A 15,796-nucleotide genomic window follows, 5' to 3' on the forward strand; every position below is an offset into this window, starting at 1 on the left:
GCTGACACTCATTGAACAATAATTGAACAATTCCAATGTTTTTTTAATACGGAGCCATCTATCGGTTGTCTCAAGTCTAAATCTGTAACTCAAAATCTACTGTTGTAACTGTCAACTTGCAACTGTTATTTTGTTTCGGTATGGATATTGAGATTGGTTTATGAGTTGATTTAAAACTTTCTGAAAATCGCAATTAACACGGTATATATTAAAATATAATTCCACTGATATGTAATGCTCATTGTCCATCACAACACAGATGCATAAAAAAGGTTTGGGTTTTAGCTTAAAATTTCGGGTAATTGATAACACCAGTTCAGAATTGATGATGTTAGGATCGATGCAATGATTATAATGAGGATAGAGGCAGAAAGTATTGCCAAGTATTTAAATAAAAGCAATTGTCACACTATTTATAATGTTAAGATGAATAGCATTGTAATCCGAATCTTTAACTTGATTACCTATTCCCGATAAATTTCGAGGATGGCATAAATAGAAGAGAAAATGAAGTTTTTAAGAAAATATAAATGTAAACAAATAGCAAGAGATACCAAAAAAATCAGATATTGATGATCATGATGTTGAAATCTCGGGAAACAAGATCATGATCAAAAGGTTGACTACAGCTTGGTTCCTATGAATACTGTCAAAAAACTCCAGAATTTAAAGATAATGATGTTAAAGATGCCTGATTACAATTTAAATCAGCTGAATTACTATCAGAATCAATTGGTTAATGAAAATAACTATTTTTGCTCATGGGTTTTGATACAATCAATTCAATTCTAAATGATGAGATGCTATTTTCACTGATATTTAGTGGATAATCACCAAAGAGAAGGCAATGGATTCTTGCTAGATACAAATAAATTATATTTGAAAAAACGACAATGCCGCCACTCAACCTTTAAGGCTCAATTCCTAGGAGCAACTGAATGTAATTAACTTAAATTTACGAAAAATTATTGCTCTTACTACGATAAAAGTAATTCAGTTTGAAAATTGGAATAATCCTCATTAGTGTAATTTCATTTGATCAAAATGAACTTAAAGATTTCCAGAACGTAGTGCAATTATAAATAACCATTTTCTCTCATTCAAAGCCATTGTCTTCTTTTATTGGAGGTAATCAAATTAACATGATGTATGAAAAACGTATTCTGAAGAGTTGAAGTATTATTCAATATTTGCCTCTTTTTAAAAACTGGTTTGGTTAAAATGGATTGAGCTTACAATTGTTGCCCGTGGTGAATGGTTTTGTATTAAAATCATAAGTATTTGAAACAATATATTCAAGACCAACATTGAGACTTTAATCCTAAGGTAACAATTAACATTATCAACAATACTTAAGAATAGTGGAAGCGATTGAATTCAAATAATGTCATAATACATAAGAAAGTATTGGTTTCTGATATTGGAATCAATGCAACAAAGGTTTGGGTAGTAATATCGGATATTAATTAACAGATTTGCTAATATATTGTTATTGATGATATTAAAGATGATTAAAAGTAAAATATTTTTGATTTATATTTACCTGTTTACCGAGATCATATCGAGAGTCGACCATAATGATGAATATTAAGAAAAGATGAAGAGTTTATAGTAAAATGTATAATAACAGTATATAATAACAATAATTGATAAGTGAGATCAGAATGAAAAGTAATCAATTTTGATGATTAGTTGATGGTTATTGAAAAAATTGAACATCATATTGATAATAAATACAAAATGTTGGTTAGTTAAGTTGATATATATTATATTAAATGAATGTTTTTCAAAATTGATAACAAAATTTAATTCAAGATGGAGGACAGATCTATTTCGGCTTAAAAGGTAAGTTAAGCTAAAAAGCAAGCTGAATACAGCTGAAATACTCAGCTGCTCTTGAGTTCAAAGACCGCCCTCAAGTCCCTCGCCCTCTTTAAATCTCTTGGTATGCTTCATTATATTTGTGTAAGTATTTGAAATCCGAAACTGATCTTTTTTCATCGCTTTGTTTCCACTTAAAACCAGTAGATATAGATGAATTTTTCACTTTTCCCCTCGACTCTTAATAATCGAAATTTTCTACTGACCATATTCGAAAAGTGTTCGACAATTTGAATGATTCGGTGAATAGTATGAAAAAGTCGGCACTTGAAGGGCAGCAAATCCAAGGGAACTTACACAGTTTAGCAATTACTTTGGATCAAAGTCTGAACCTGTCACAAAGTTCGCTATCACACTCGAAAAGATTCGAAATTTATCAAAATTTAATTTTTAAGATACTGCTTTCTGGATCAACTCATCCAAACTGTGAATGATAGTTCTAATTACTGAAAATAATAACTGTTTAAATTGTAGTAAGAAACATAAAACTTTTATTAGTTCATGTTCAGATGATACACACATGTTTTTATTGATATTGATTTGAATAGATTCGACATTTGACTAGTTGTTTCCCCTTTTAATGTTGAGTAGCAATCATTGTATTCATATAATAAATAGATTTCGTTAAAGATTATACAATTAAACCATAAAATTTAAGATAAAATATTAGCTACATTAGCAAAAATTGATTAGCGTTCAGATTCTATTTCCCGATAATTGTGCTCACGAACGTACTTTCCTTTCTAGAAAATTTGATTACTTTCTATGGGGATTTTGAGTGCATTTTTAATTTTTGAAACAGAATCATATACTTTTTATTGTACAATATACGTTAACAATATGAAATTTCAATAAAAATCTTTTGCAACATGAAATCGAAAAAATTGAAGGAAAAATGAAGTAAATTGCTCTGAATAAAATATTATTTAAAAAGGTGGAAAGGAATGAATCCAAGTTTTATCTTCAAGTAAAGAATCTTGGTGACTATTACAATTTAGAAAAATACAATCAATGGGAATTCAAAGAATTATCATTGATCGAAAAATGACTTGATTAGCTTTGGCTTGACTTTTGCTGGAAGTAGGACTCGAGTTTTTTATGCTTAATGATGAAGTTTAACAGGAAAAAATAGCATGAAATATTCTTTGTTCGTTACAAAATAGTTTTGGTAATTTCCTAAAACCATTAGCAAAGTATATCTATTATGCAGCATCTAAATTGGTATCTATTATGAATAAACTTTCGTCTACTATGCTTTCGTTGTGATCGTTGATGAGGTGTCAGTGATTATATTGAATTCATTCAGTGAAAAATTTGTCCAATGACTGGAAATAAAAAAATAAATTAGACAATGGTACATGAACATAGTCATTACACTTGGACTGAACCAGTTCCATAACAATGACAATGATTTCCAATGAGCAAGAAATGTTACTTTCTAAAGTTTATCCTATCAGCACCGAGATGTTAAAAATAACATTTCTTGCTGATTGAAAATTATTGTCACAATTAGAAACTGGTTCAGTCCAAGTGGAATGATTGTATAGATTAGTTTCTTTCTCAATTAAATTGTTTACTAACTTTTGCCACGCTTAAACCGGTCAGTGCTTGAATTGTTGGCGGGATTTCACTGGCTAATTGTGAAATCGAACTAGTTATTCCATTATTTCCACCTAATAAAATTATTTGTTCAGTTTTGGCTAAAGGAGCAGCAACTTCGGCAGCAAACTGTAATCATCACCAATAAAAGAATCATTAGAATCGTTAAAATACATTTTCAATTGGTTGTGATCATTACCTTAGGAAGAGCTTCGAGAGTAAGCGAAAGGATAGCTGCTTCGCTATACTCTTTGTAAGCAGCCGCTTTCATCCTCATCCTTTCAGCTTCTGCTTTTCCGATAGCTTCGATGGCTGATGCTTCGGCCGATCCAATAAGCTTTGTTTTCGCAGCTTCCCCTCTAGCAGCCTCCAATGTTTCTGTTTTGTATGCTATAATAAGAAAATAGAAGAAGTTCAATCATCAGCGAATTGTATTGAGTTGTTCTTGAGGTTATAAAAATTTTAAAGAGAAGCAAATCGAAGAGTTTAAACGACTGTTGAGATGTGAAACATGAAATTAACTACGCTGTGACGATTGAATTGTTACAGATGCAGATAAAGATTCAGGATCTTCATGAATTTCAGCAAATTTGTGTAATGATTTAATGTTAAAAATTCACAGCTAAAGTCGGATCAAATTGTTGTTTAAGTTGATTTAGGTTTCAACACAAAAAGTGACAATTGTCTACAACTCATTCAATGCAGCTATAAAATTTAATATATTGTAATCAATTCAAGTCAATATTTCAATTAATTTCAGATATTTGCGATTGAAGCTACTATCTAAGCAGGTAAACAAGGTAAAAAGTAAATGCTAAAGTATCTCAAAAATATTGGCGGTTGATCATTATCCAAGCAGAGACAAAACAGGAAGAGTAACGTTAACCCAAATTAAACAAAAGATAAAAAATGATCTTTTCAGTTATCATCATTAATTCTGTAGAAAACAGAAAGCATAAATCAAATACATGTAAATAAAAGAAGGATCGAGCAAATTCACATGAAACACAGAGTTATGGGAAGCAGTTTAAATTCTGATTCCACAGATCTAATTAAATAGATTAGAAAATCGATAACTGAGTAATAAATCTTCAATCTAAATCAACATAAACATGCTTAGCAAAACACAAGCTTGTCAAACATTTTTTGTATATAATGAAGAGCGATTATGTGAAAACAGTGAAAATATGTAAATTGATACTAATTCAATAAAGATACTTACCAGATGCGAGAGTTTCTAGTTTAAATGCTTCAGCGTCCGAAGGTAATCTGATAGTCGATTGAAGTTCTTTTTCTTTTCTAATGACTTCTTTTTCTTCAATAGAAATCTGTTTTCGCTTTTCGGTGACACTTATTTCCATCTCTTCTTTTTTAATAAGCTGTTGCATTTTGGCCGCTTGTAGTTCATATGCTAGTTGAGCTTCAGCTTTTTTGGTGTTGACTTCTTGGTCAAATTGAGCTTTCTGTATTTGGTAAATTCGACTACAATCCTCAACTTTAGTATCGGCTCCATACTTTACATCAAGGGCAGCTTTTTTATATTCAGCTTCTCTGATTCCGGCATCTCTTTCAGCTTGAGCAACACCTATGCTAGCATCCCTTTTGACTGCAGCTATTCTAGCTTTACCCAGAGAAGCTAAATAATCAACTTCATCGAAAACATCTTTGATTGTGAAGCTGAGAACTTCAATTCCCATACGACCAACATCGGGTGTAGCAACTTCTCGTACTAAAGATGCGAATTGATCCCTATCCCGGTAAACTTCTTCAACGGTTAGAGTTCCTGTTAAAAAAAGAGATAGAACATTTAAATTGAAACAGTTCGACTAAAGCAAAGTTATTCCAACATCTATCAGGTTAATTAAGTAAATAATTTACCTAATATAGCTCTCAAGTGCCCTTCTAAAGTCTGGAGTATAACTGATTTTATGTGATTGACATCTTTTCCAAGAAATTGTTCTGCTGCTATGGTAAGGAACTCTCCTTCTGTCATTACTTTACATTGAGCAACACCAGTAACAGTTAACGGCACTCCTTGAGAGGTTTCAACATTTTCACATTTTGGAGTTAATGTCATAACTTCCAAAGATAATCTGTTGAAAAAGCAAATGAATTATCAGAAAATAGAATAAACAATCATGAACTAAAATACACACACCTTTGAACGTCAGTAAGCAGGCACCAAGACCAGGCCCAACCACCGACAACCATAGTTTTTTTAGCTGATCCGAAGCAGCCACCTTTGTAAATTGTAAGTCAGCATAAGATTGATAAAAGGGAAAATCAGTAATGAATAAAAATAACAAAAATATTACATTACCTGAAACAACAAGAGCCTCATTTGGACCAACTGTGTTAATGTTTCCCATTTTAATGAAAACTATTATCTTAAAGCTTGATCAAACATATTTAGTCACAAAACTTATGAATAATAAAAAGTCTGGTGAAGAAAAAACGGGATTTGCTGAGTTAAACTGATCTCCTTTACAAATTGACTATCGTTAAAAAATGCTGTTCAAATAAAATTAAAAAAAACACAGTTGACGAAAAATAAAGTTGATTAGTAACTAGTTTATGAAAACATTTCAAATAAACCAGAGCAAATATGAAAATAATCCAACGATAGTTCTCGTCATCTAACGGGATAAATTTGAACTAATACAAAATTCATCTAGTTCATGAAAATATCCTCGTATTACTTAATATTAATGAAATCAATTGAATCGCTGTTACATATTTATTAAGTGATCAGGAACTGATCCTTGATATTCACTCAGTTCTAGCGGCTGAGACTTGATGCGCAGCAATAACAATAAAATATTTTATGCATTTTTAAGATCTGGACCTTTTAATTTTTATTTGACCAATATTTTGACAAGCTTTGAGCATAGATCAGAAATGACCATTTGTGTCTGCTTTTAATGATAGAGTTAAGTGGAATTAAGGATTTTAAAAATAAATGTGAACATTATTTTTGAAGAAATCACAACATACGAGATTTTATTTTATTAAACGTCAAAAGGGAAGAGCCCAGCTAGAAATGAAAGGTTGTGAATTAAAAAAGAGAGGAATAATACAGAAATTTATGAAATTACATCAAGATGAGAAAAAATGAGATCAAAAGAGGTATGAGTGGCCATTATAAAGGTGGACAGTCATTGAAAAGTGTATCAAGCGTAGGGATCAGGAGTTGTATGTAAGCTCACGATTAATATGACCAAGAGTTTATGGCAATTCAAACTGCTATATTTATAATATAATTAGTTGATATACATTTAGACTCAACTCTTTTCTGGCATTTAAGTTTATCAGATTGATTATGGTATTAATTTACAATATGATTTGATAAATCAAAAGAATTTTGCTCATCAGATATCAGAAATTAATATGACTAGAAAGCCAGAATTAAGAAGATGATAAGCATGAAAAATTGGAATCAAAGGATAATCATTTAAAATGAAACAAATCATTCCCTATCCTTGTAATTGTATATGCAAAAGCATAGAAAAGGTGAAAAAAAGTGATGAGTTGAGATGACGAAGAAAGAGATTGTGAAAATAATTTTCATCACAAGCTTTTAAAACAAATCAGCAATGATGATGATGAGATGGTGAGGTGAAAAAAGAAAAGGTCCCATTGGTTTGATGTGAAAATAAATAACAAAAATAATAAAAATGATAATGGAAGAAAATTATCAAAAATGAAATTAAAAATGATTTGGCTTGATCACTTCCAATCGGGTTAACAAATGTAGTTTGATGAATGATGTTTGGTGTTGGGGATGATAGAAAAGAAACAAATTTAAATCCATAATCTGAGGGATAAATGCAGGTCACTTGAAATTTCAAGTAAAAAGAAAGTTGTCAGTTAAGCTTGCCAAATGATGACAAACTAGTCAAAGCTGATGACATTAAGTTAATGTTGTTTCTGTGTTATACACATAATTACAATTTGCCTTTTTGATCCATCTAAGGAAAGTACTGTGACCATTTAAATTTCCATCCTATAATCAATGGAATGATAAAGGTTTGATGATTTGATACACGTAGAAAATTATATAGCCGTGGTGAGTTCTCTACAAGAATACATAAACTTTTAACGAGTTTTGTTACGTTGCATAGTCAAAAGTGCTTATGTATTCCAAGGCAGCACGATAACAAAATTGATACTGATCTTCGGTTTGCACCATTCCGGGTCTTTGAGTTCGGAGAGTTCGCACTGTTTGGAACAAATCAATCACTCCTTCATTTTGTATTCTATCTAATACAATACTTAAACTGACAAATACACCCGTTCTGCCAACACCAGCACTAAAAATCAGAAAGAAAATACGATTTATAATTAAATAAATTGAGAAATGAGACAATTGTTAATTTTAAATTATAAAATACATTACCTGCAATGCACTGTAATTGGTCCTTCTTGACCAAACTGCTCTTTAGTTTTATGCACTTGAGTTATAAAATCAATAAAACCTTCACCAGATTTAGGAACACCTTGTTCAGGCCATTCAACGAAGTGGAATTGGCGTATAGTTCGTGACTGACCATCCTACAATAGATAAATAAATGATAAAATTGATAAATTAATGAAAATTAAATACATTTTGACATTTACATGCAACAAAAAAAACTTACTCTAGCATCAGTAACTTTAAATTCACGAAGTATATATTGAGGCATATTATACTCGGTGATAGGATCGACTACAAAGTAAAGATATCTTTGTGAGCGCTCAGAAGGCCAATAATGATGACACTTATCTCTGCCCATTTCTTTTACTTTTGTGAGCATAACAATTATATTGGAATTGTGTTCCCACAACATTCGCCAGAAATCTTCAGCTGTCTCAGGGATGGGGCCTTGAGTAGCAATATAAGCTGACCTGTAACGGTAGCCATCTATAAAACTTGCATTTATATAATCCGAGCCTTCGACTGCTCTTAAAGGTTGAAGAAATACTCTATTGTTTTCATAAGGTAAAATATTCATTAAGCGGTTTTTAAATTTGTTGCAAGGCAGATTTGCACTGGTAAATTTGCTCGCAGGAGTTTTCATTGAAGCAATCTTTTTGAACTCCAATTCCATACCAGTAATAGTATCACCAGGTACAACCTGTAACAACATTTGCACATGGTTGTAAAGGTTTCGAATGGAAACTTCAGTATTACCAGCAATAACAGCTTCTAAGACTGCATCATTGATGAAAATGTACTGATCTTCCGTTTGAACCATATAGTTTCGTTGAGCACGTAAAACTGTTACATGACCATAAATGTCAACAGTATTTTCATACCTAAGACGTTCCAACATTGAATCAATTACAATGAAACATCCACTTCTACCAACTCCGGCACTACAATGAACAATCATTGGACCAGCATCGGGTGGGTTTAATATTTTGATTCGTCTCAAGAACATCAAGAAGGGTGTTGGATGATCAGGAACACCATGGTCAGGCCAAGCAGTAAACTGAAATTGTTTAACCTCACGAGACTCCATGTATCCATAACGTTGTAGAGTAAAAGTTCTTATACAATAATATGCTAACTCTTCCACATTTGTCAGTGTCACTTGCATTACGCCGTAATTTTCCGTGCCTCTGTTAGGCCAATATTGATCACATTTTACTCGTGTGCGTTCTTCTAGTTTAGTCATCATTACAACTGCATAACTCCTCTGTTCCCAAACCATACGCCAAAAGTCTCCAATGGTATCAGGTAAAGGTCCTTGAGTAGCTATGTAAGCATTTTGCTTGCGATATCCATCACAATAATTTGCATTGATATAGTCTGATCCAGGAATACCATCAAGAGTCTGGAGAACAACTCGACTATGGTCATATGCGATGACATTTGCATAACGATTTTTTGGTTTATTGATTTCCATGTTCGAGTTTTCCCAAGTAAATTGTTGCCCTGGCTCAATCGATTCGTATTCTTGAGAAAACAATAAATTTTCATCAGCTTTAAGCCGTTCTATGTGATTTGCAAGTTCTGTAACAGGAATAGGAGGATGGTTAATCATTCCTGCTGTTTGATAAGTGATTCGACGCATTTCAACAGGATCAGAGGGATGAGAGATGATATCACGAGGATCGGCAGTGTTCATTAAAAGTTTTAAAGTGGTATCCACATTAGAGGCTTTGAGCAGTTGACGTCGTCTAATGTAAAATAAATGAAATTAAGTTAGTAATTTATAATGTACAATAAAAAGGAAAATATTGAAAAAGATTAATATCTTACCTATTGATATAAACCAAGACAACAACTATAATTATTACAATCAATGTTATCATGACAATGGCAACGATGCCAAGTAGTCTAGAGCCATCCATGGTTGGTGAAATTTGCGAGATATTAGGTCCGGCATTCAATATCTTTGAAGGTGGTTTGTAAGTTGAATCGGGTGGGACATTAGGATTCAATGCTAAGGAGAACGGGCTGCTAGTGAATAGATTCTGAATGATAAAAGATAATTGAAAGCGAAAAGAAAAAAATTTCATTAAGTCAAAGCAACAAAAGTTTAATGAACTGTCTTTAATGGAACCAAATTGTAAATATTTTACTTAATAGTTTCTTATATAAAATTGATTGTAATAAACGATTTATAATCATCTAATGTAAATTATTGATTGAGTAAATATGCAGAGGTTGTGAATTTTATTTTCAAGGGTCTATGGAGCATGCAATAGCTTGAAAGAGCCTCAATTTGGTTGATGTTAATTGAGTCATGAAATTTAGTAAATAAGTTAAGGGTTCAACAATAAATCATTTGTCCATAGCTGAATAATCTCAAAGATTTAGTAACAATCAAAAACTTACAGAGAAAACAAAGTATTAATAGGTTTATAGAATGAAAGTTAGAATGAATTAGTTACAGTAATTGACTAAAGCTAAAATAAACAAAGTAAAATGGGGAAAAATATTGCAATATCATTTTTTAAACATATGGATTTACTTGGTGAAAATGCATCATCAGCTTAACTGAAAATCCCGAAAATCAGATAATCATTAAGATGATTTGGCTATGTTTAGAAAAGGCTATTTTCAATAATTTTGTTGTATATATTGGAATCAGCTTTCCTCTGTTCAAAATCATCCACAGCAACATCTTGAATTACTTGACATGTAATGAACATTAATCTATCTGAGAATAATAATGATAAAGAATCTGAGTACAATAGAAATACCTTTATTAAACAATGGAAGTCTATGTTAATAAAATGTGAACGACTAAAGGAAATTAAAATCCTGTGTTTCAGCATTTCCTCCAGCCCTGAAAAAATCATCAACTTCTCCGGTTGTAATTTTCCAGTCGTCTGATAGATCTTCTTAACTATCTGACTACGATCCGGAGTTCAATGATTCAATAGTTTACGATTCTCGAAAAAAATTATTAGACAAAGAATGTGTTGAATAATTTTTTGACTGGTCAAGCTGATTTAATAATAAGATTTTCATTATGAGTTTATGTTGGGAATTTTATAAAAGCAAATAAAGAGGGTTATTGTTAAATGAATAATAATCATTATCAAGTTGTATTCATTGTTAATGAGGCTTCGAGTCATTCTGCTTTTAATGCTATAAAAAAGTTACTTGTTGGATTTTATTGCATTTACATGTAAAATGAAAATATAAAAAAAGTGACTGAGTTAGAGCTGAATAATCTGGACTTATGCTCTTCCATGATTTAGAATCATATTAAAAAATAGAAGAAAAAATCATGAACCACAAAATTCCTAGCAATTTCTGTCTTAATTCTCTTTATCGAACACTGAACAAATAAAACATTTCAAGGATTCTTTCATTCACATGATGAAATATTAAACTATAAAGCCTAGAAAGCAAAGCAAAGTAAATTCTATTTCAAGATAAGAATAGAGTGTTCAGAATGGAAGGCAGTTATCATTAGTCAAGTACAAGAGAAGTATGGAAATTCATTATTCACATTCCAATAAGAGTAAAAGACTCGAGAAGACACACAGCTTTAAGGAGTGAAAGAGGTATTATGTATTGATTCAGTAAATCTGTTATCTCTGGGTTATGCATTATGCATTAATAATGAATCAATCACTCAAGTAAAAAAAATAATATTACACTATACATATATTCATTAACATTACTTATAAACAAATTCCCTGGTTTTAGCTTTTTTTAAAAGTCAAATATCGCAAGATGAATTAAAATGAGATAAATAAATCATTCCAAGTAGTGTTCCAAAGATAGTTCAACTGATTTCAAATGATTAAACTTACCTTATGAGGTGCATCAACAATAGCTCGGACAAATATTTTATAATAAACATTTGGTTTGAGTTTACGGTTACGGAATCCATTGTATTTTTTACCATCACCAAGTGGAAATTGACTTGGCACTGAACGTCTAGGAAATTTAGCCGCAATATAGGGACCCAATTTTTCCATTGGGGTTTCTGTTAACTCCTCGATAGTGTATAAATCTGTTTCTTTGGTGGCAAATTGAGATGGAACAACAACCAGATAATAATGACTAATTGGGCCATACTCTTCAGATGCTTGAGGCAATATGACATTTATCTCTCCATTTTTGACAGAAAGGAAATCTGGTTTTACCATAGGCTTTGGAGCAGCCATAGCTGTGGTCACAGTTTTACGAGCTGGAGGTCGGTATGTCTTGTCAGCAGGCAATGCAGTTACATTAACTTGATAACTGGTGAAAGGCATTAAATTGTCAATAGTGATCTGTGTTGTGCTAGCATTGACCTCAATTTTTGAAGGAGGAATTGGCAGAGTTTTGAGCATACTAAGGCTATCATAAAATTCTTTGTGAGCTTCATAAGTTATCAGGTATCCAATAGGATTTAATTTTGTAGGTTGTCTCCATGATAGACTCATGGTGTGAGTTGTGACAGTGTAAGCGCGAAGGCTGAGTGGGACATCAAACGGTGTGGTTCGAACAGTAATTAACTCTGAAAGACGACCCAAACCTTGATTAGTATAAGCTGCAACCCGAATAGCATACATAGTACTAGGCTTGAGTCCAGTCAATTCAACAGACCAAGTTAAAACAACTGTCTTGTTGAGCCAAGAATCAAGATCTTCAACTGCATTTGTTTGTGCGTAAAGAACAGTGTAACCTAAAATATCAGCAAAGAAAGGCATCTGGTCCCACCAAACTTCAACGGACTTCTCGGTAGTTGCCATTGCTTGTACATTTGTTGGTGCAGGTGGTACATCAGCAGGAGTTTGGATTTGAATTCGATTACTCCACGGCCCAGGTCCCTTGGATGTAAAGGCTCGAATTTTACAAGTATATTCAGCATTTTCAGTTAAAGAGCTGAAAACGATGCGAGTATCGTTAGTGAAACGCTCTTCAACTGCAGTGTCAACAGGTTTCTGAAAATGTATCCCATAATTGGTGATCCTTCCATTTCTATACTCAGGTAAGGGCGGGTCCCAAGTTATTACAACAGTTGTTGGTGTTTGTAATCGGTAAGTAATATTTTGAGGTGGAGCTCCAGGAGGACCTTCGGGGGTTTCAATGTAAGCCACAGCTTCTTGGCCCCAACCCATGCTACTTTTACCCGCTAAACGAAAAACATATTTGACACCTCGATCCAAATCTTTTATAATTTTACTCTGCTCTTGGGGATTAATTTCCAGCTCTTCCAGATTAGTGTCAGTAGCTCGACCATATTTGAGTCGATAACCTAACAAAGCACCATAGGTATGCTTAGGCCGAGTCCATTGAACTTCAATAGTCATTTGAGGTTCATCACTCATTAGTCTAATTAAAATATCTGGTTTAGTTGGAACACCTCCCAATGTGCGAACCTTAAATGATTTACTGCGGGTTCCATCACCTTTACGAGTTATTGCTGCAACCTGAATATTGTACAATGTATCAGGTTGCAAAGATGTCACATTAAACTCTTTTGCGTTAGGGTCAAGCACATCAAATTTAATTGGATCGTTCAAAAATTCCTCTCGATTTCCTGAACTCATTTCATGAACATAAATTTGATATCCACGTCTGACACCATGCTGATCAATATTGGACGGTGGATTCCATTCCACACGGATCGATGTACTGTTGATTGGAACAGCTTTGACATCTCTTGGTTCTCCTGGAACTATATTTGCACAAGAACACAATACAAAAAAGAAAATTTTGATTTTAAAATACATGTTGAGTGGAACTGAAAAAAAGAAAATAAATCGTCAAGGTATCACATCACTTTTCAATTTTCGTGAGTGCTTGCTGAAAATAATTAAATTATTATATATCTTAACATTTATGATGTGTAGAATATTTTATTACTTAATGGTCATTGAGAAGATTAAGTGACAAGAATCAGGTGTTATGCTGTTAGCTAAATAATGATTATAAGAAAAACGTTAGCCTTGACAATTTACTTTCTTAAATAAGTTGTATAAATGTTGTCTTTAGTATATGTGGACCATAGACGGGTAATTTAGACAATGGACAAAGATGTTGTTAGTTTGAAGATTATATTGATTAGTGGAACAGAAAATATTTTTACAGCGTGAGCATAAAAAATACGTTAATGTGCATAAAAGTAAATAAACAAGCAGAGACAAGGACAGGGGAAAACAAAAAATGTGTTAAATTGATTAAGGAATAAGTTTGGAGGATAGCAAATAAAGAAAGTGAGGTTAATCAGGGAAAATTCAGAATTGATTTGGCATCTTGACATTTATGAAGAAAATGATTTGATACAATCTATCAATTAATCTGTAGCTGATGCGATTTTACGGTTAATTTTACTGTAAGAGCAAAAGAAAGTTATTAATTCATTGATTCTGAGTGGTTATCTCATTTTTTTTACTGTTCAGGTTGATTAAGCACGATTATCGATAGTTGATTGATAGATCATAAACCATAAAGGTTATGTAAGTTAGCAAGCTATCTGGTCACTGACGGAACCGATTCTTAAAATTTTTAAGTTCAAATTGTCCGACTAAATGATAAGAATAAGAAAAATATACGGTATGTAGAATTTCTCATGAAAACAAATGCGAAGATCACCATATCGCTGATCAAATTGGTTTTGTTAATCGGTTAGTTTGAAGAGATTAAGAAGAGAGAAGAAGTTAGTCAGAGTGTAAACAAGAGACAATGAGATGAGACAAAAGACAAAAGATGTTAACCAGATGGGGACGCTTCAAAACGTCTTGAACAGAAGGGTGACTGAAATAGTATTAAAGTTAGTTTTTCTCGTTTCTCGATTATAGTTTTGGTTATTTAATGTATTGAACAATTTGTTCTGTCAACATACCAGTCTCTTCTGATGTGGTAGGCCTAGAAGCAGCCTCTTCACCAATAGGAGTGCTTGCTAAAACCTTACTTGAATTTGATGTCCACTCTAGATTGGATGAAACATTAGAAACCTTACCAAATATTTCCGTTTTAACAGCTATTGGTGGGGTTGCTGCTCCTTCGCCAATATTTGATTTAGCCGCAATCCATATGTAGTAAAGAGTATCAGGATATAAGTTTTCGATGATATAAGTATCCGTTGGTGCTATAAATTGTTTTCCTTGGTTATTTTCAAAGGTATCATTCCAATACAATTCATAACCAATTATGTTTTCACCAGCATTAGGTGGCATCTTCCATGTTAGTTTGATAGAGTGGGGACCCTGAGCAACAGCTTGTAAACCTAAAGGCTGATTTGGGACACCTTGTTTTGTTTTCACTTGCACTGGTGGTGAAAGCGGACCTTCACCGCGAGATTGAATTATTGCAGAGACACGAATGGTATAAATAGTTTCACGTTGAAGTTCACTAATTGTTATCAATTGACTATCATCGACATCAAGATAGTCCCAAAATGATATTGGTTGGGACGGATTTGAAGTATAATAAACACGGTATCCTGATATCTGGCCTAAAGGTTGTTCCGGTCTCTCCCAATCAACCACTACTGTGGTATAACTTAATGCTCGTGCTTGCACATCCCGAGGTGGGGTACCAGATTGTGCTACTAAAAAATAATAAAGTGAAAAAGTCAGTAAAATATTGGGAATAAAGAGTATAATCAAGCAATACAAGCACTGCAGTATGTGTGCTTTGAAGAGAATAAACAAAGCATTTTTCAGAGCAACTGAATAGCCAACTCACCTTCATTGTTAATGTTTAAACCTAAACTAGGATTTAAGCTTAAGTAATAAACCAAGATAAGCAGTCGAAGCATAATTAACTCAGAAAAATTGATATGATATTTATGATTACATGGAACTAATTTATTATTAAAAATATCACAACTGTATTAAAATTACTGACCAAAAGAAAATTCTGCTTCTGCGACTCCTC

The 15,796-nt window shown here is 32.6% G+C and overlaps 2 protein-coding genes across 4 annotated transcripts; both read right to left on the minus strand.

Annotated features, from left to right (window-relative positions):
• Positions 1 to 2,680: 2,680 nt before the first annotated feature.
• LOC107368632 (flotillin-2) lies at positions 2,681 to 6,045 on the minus strand. Its single transcript, XM_015936500.3, has 7 exons — positions 5,801 to 6,045; positions 5,639 to 5,720; positions 5,359 to 5,573; positions 4,703 to 5,263; positions 3,680 to 3,870; positions 3,463 to 3,609; positions 2,681 to 3,206 (listed from the first exon to the last, which is right to left on the minus strand). The coding sequence occupies exons 1-7, from the start codon at positions 5,847 to 5,849 to the stop codon at positions 3,180 to 3,182; spliced, it is 1,272 nt and encodes a 423-aa protein (XP_015791986.2). The 5' UTR covers positions 5,850 to 6,045; the 3' UTR covers positions 2,681 to 3,179.
• Positions 6,046 to 6,448: 403 nt separating this feature from the next.
• On the minus strand, positions 6,449 to 15,796 carry Lar (tyrosine-protein phosphatase Lar). Of its 3 annotated transcripts, none has more exons than XM_025162159.2 (7): positions 15,605 to 15,796; positions 14,760 to 15,464; positions 11,737 to 13,592; positions 9,725 to 9,939; positions 8,118 to 9,642; positions 7,877 to 8,031; positions 6,449 to 7,790 (listed from the first exon to the last, which is right to left on the minus strand). In XM_025162159.2, the coding sequence occupies exons 1-7, from the start codon at positions 15,675 to 15,677 to the stop codon at positions 7,589 to 7,591; spliced, it is 4,731 nt and encodes a 1,576-aa protein (XP_025017927.1). In that variant the 5' UTR covers positions 15,678 to 15,796; the 3' UTR covers positions 6,449 to 7,588. The 3 variants fall into 3 exon arrangements, with proteins under 3 accessions (XP_025017927.1, XP_015791888.1, XP_015791887.1); XM_015936402.3 differs by having other exon boundaries at positions 14,877 to 15,467; XM_015936401.3 differs by having other exon boundaries at positions 14,760 to 15,467.

This window comes from Tetranychus urticae, chromosome 1 (assembly GCF_039701765.1).
Source record: "Tetranychus urticae isolate SD_2017Ah chromosome 1, NJAU_TeUrti_SD_1.0, whole genome shotgun sequence".
NCBI lineage: Eukaryota > Metazoa > Arthropoda > Arachnida > Trombidiformes > Tetranychidae > Tetranychus > Tetranychus urticae.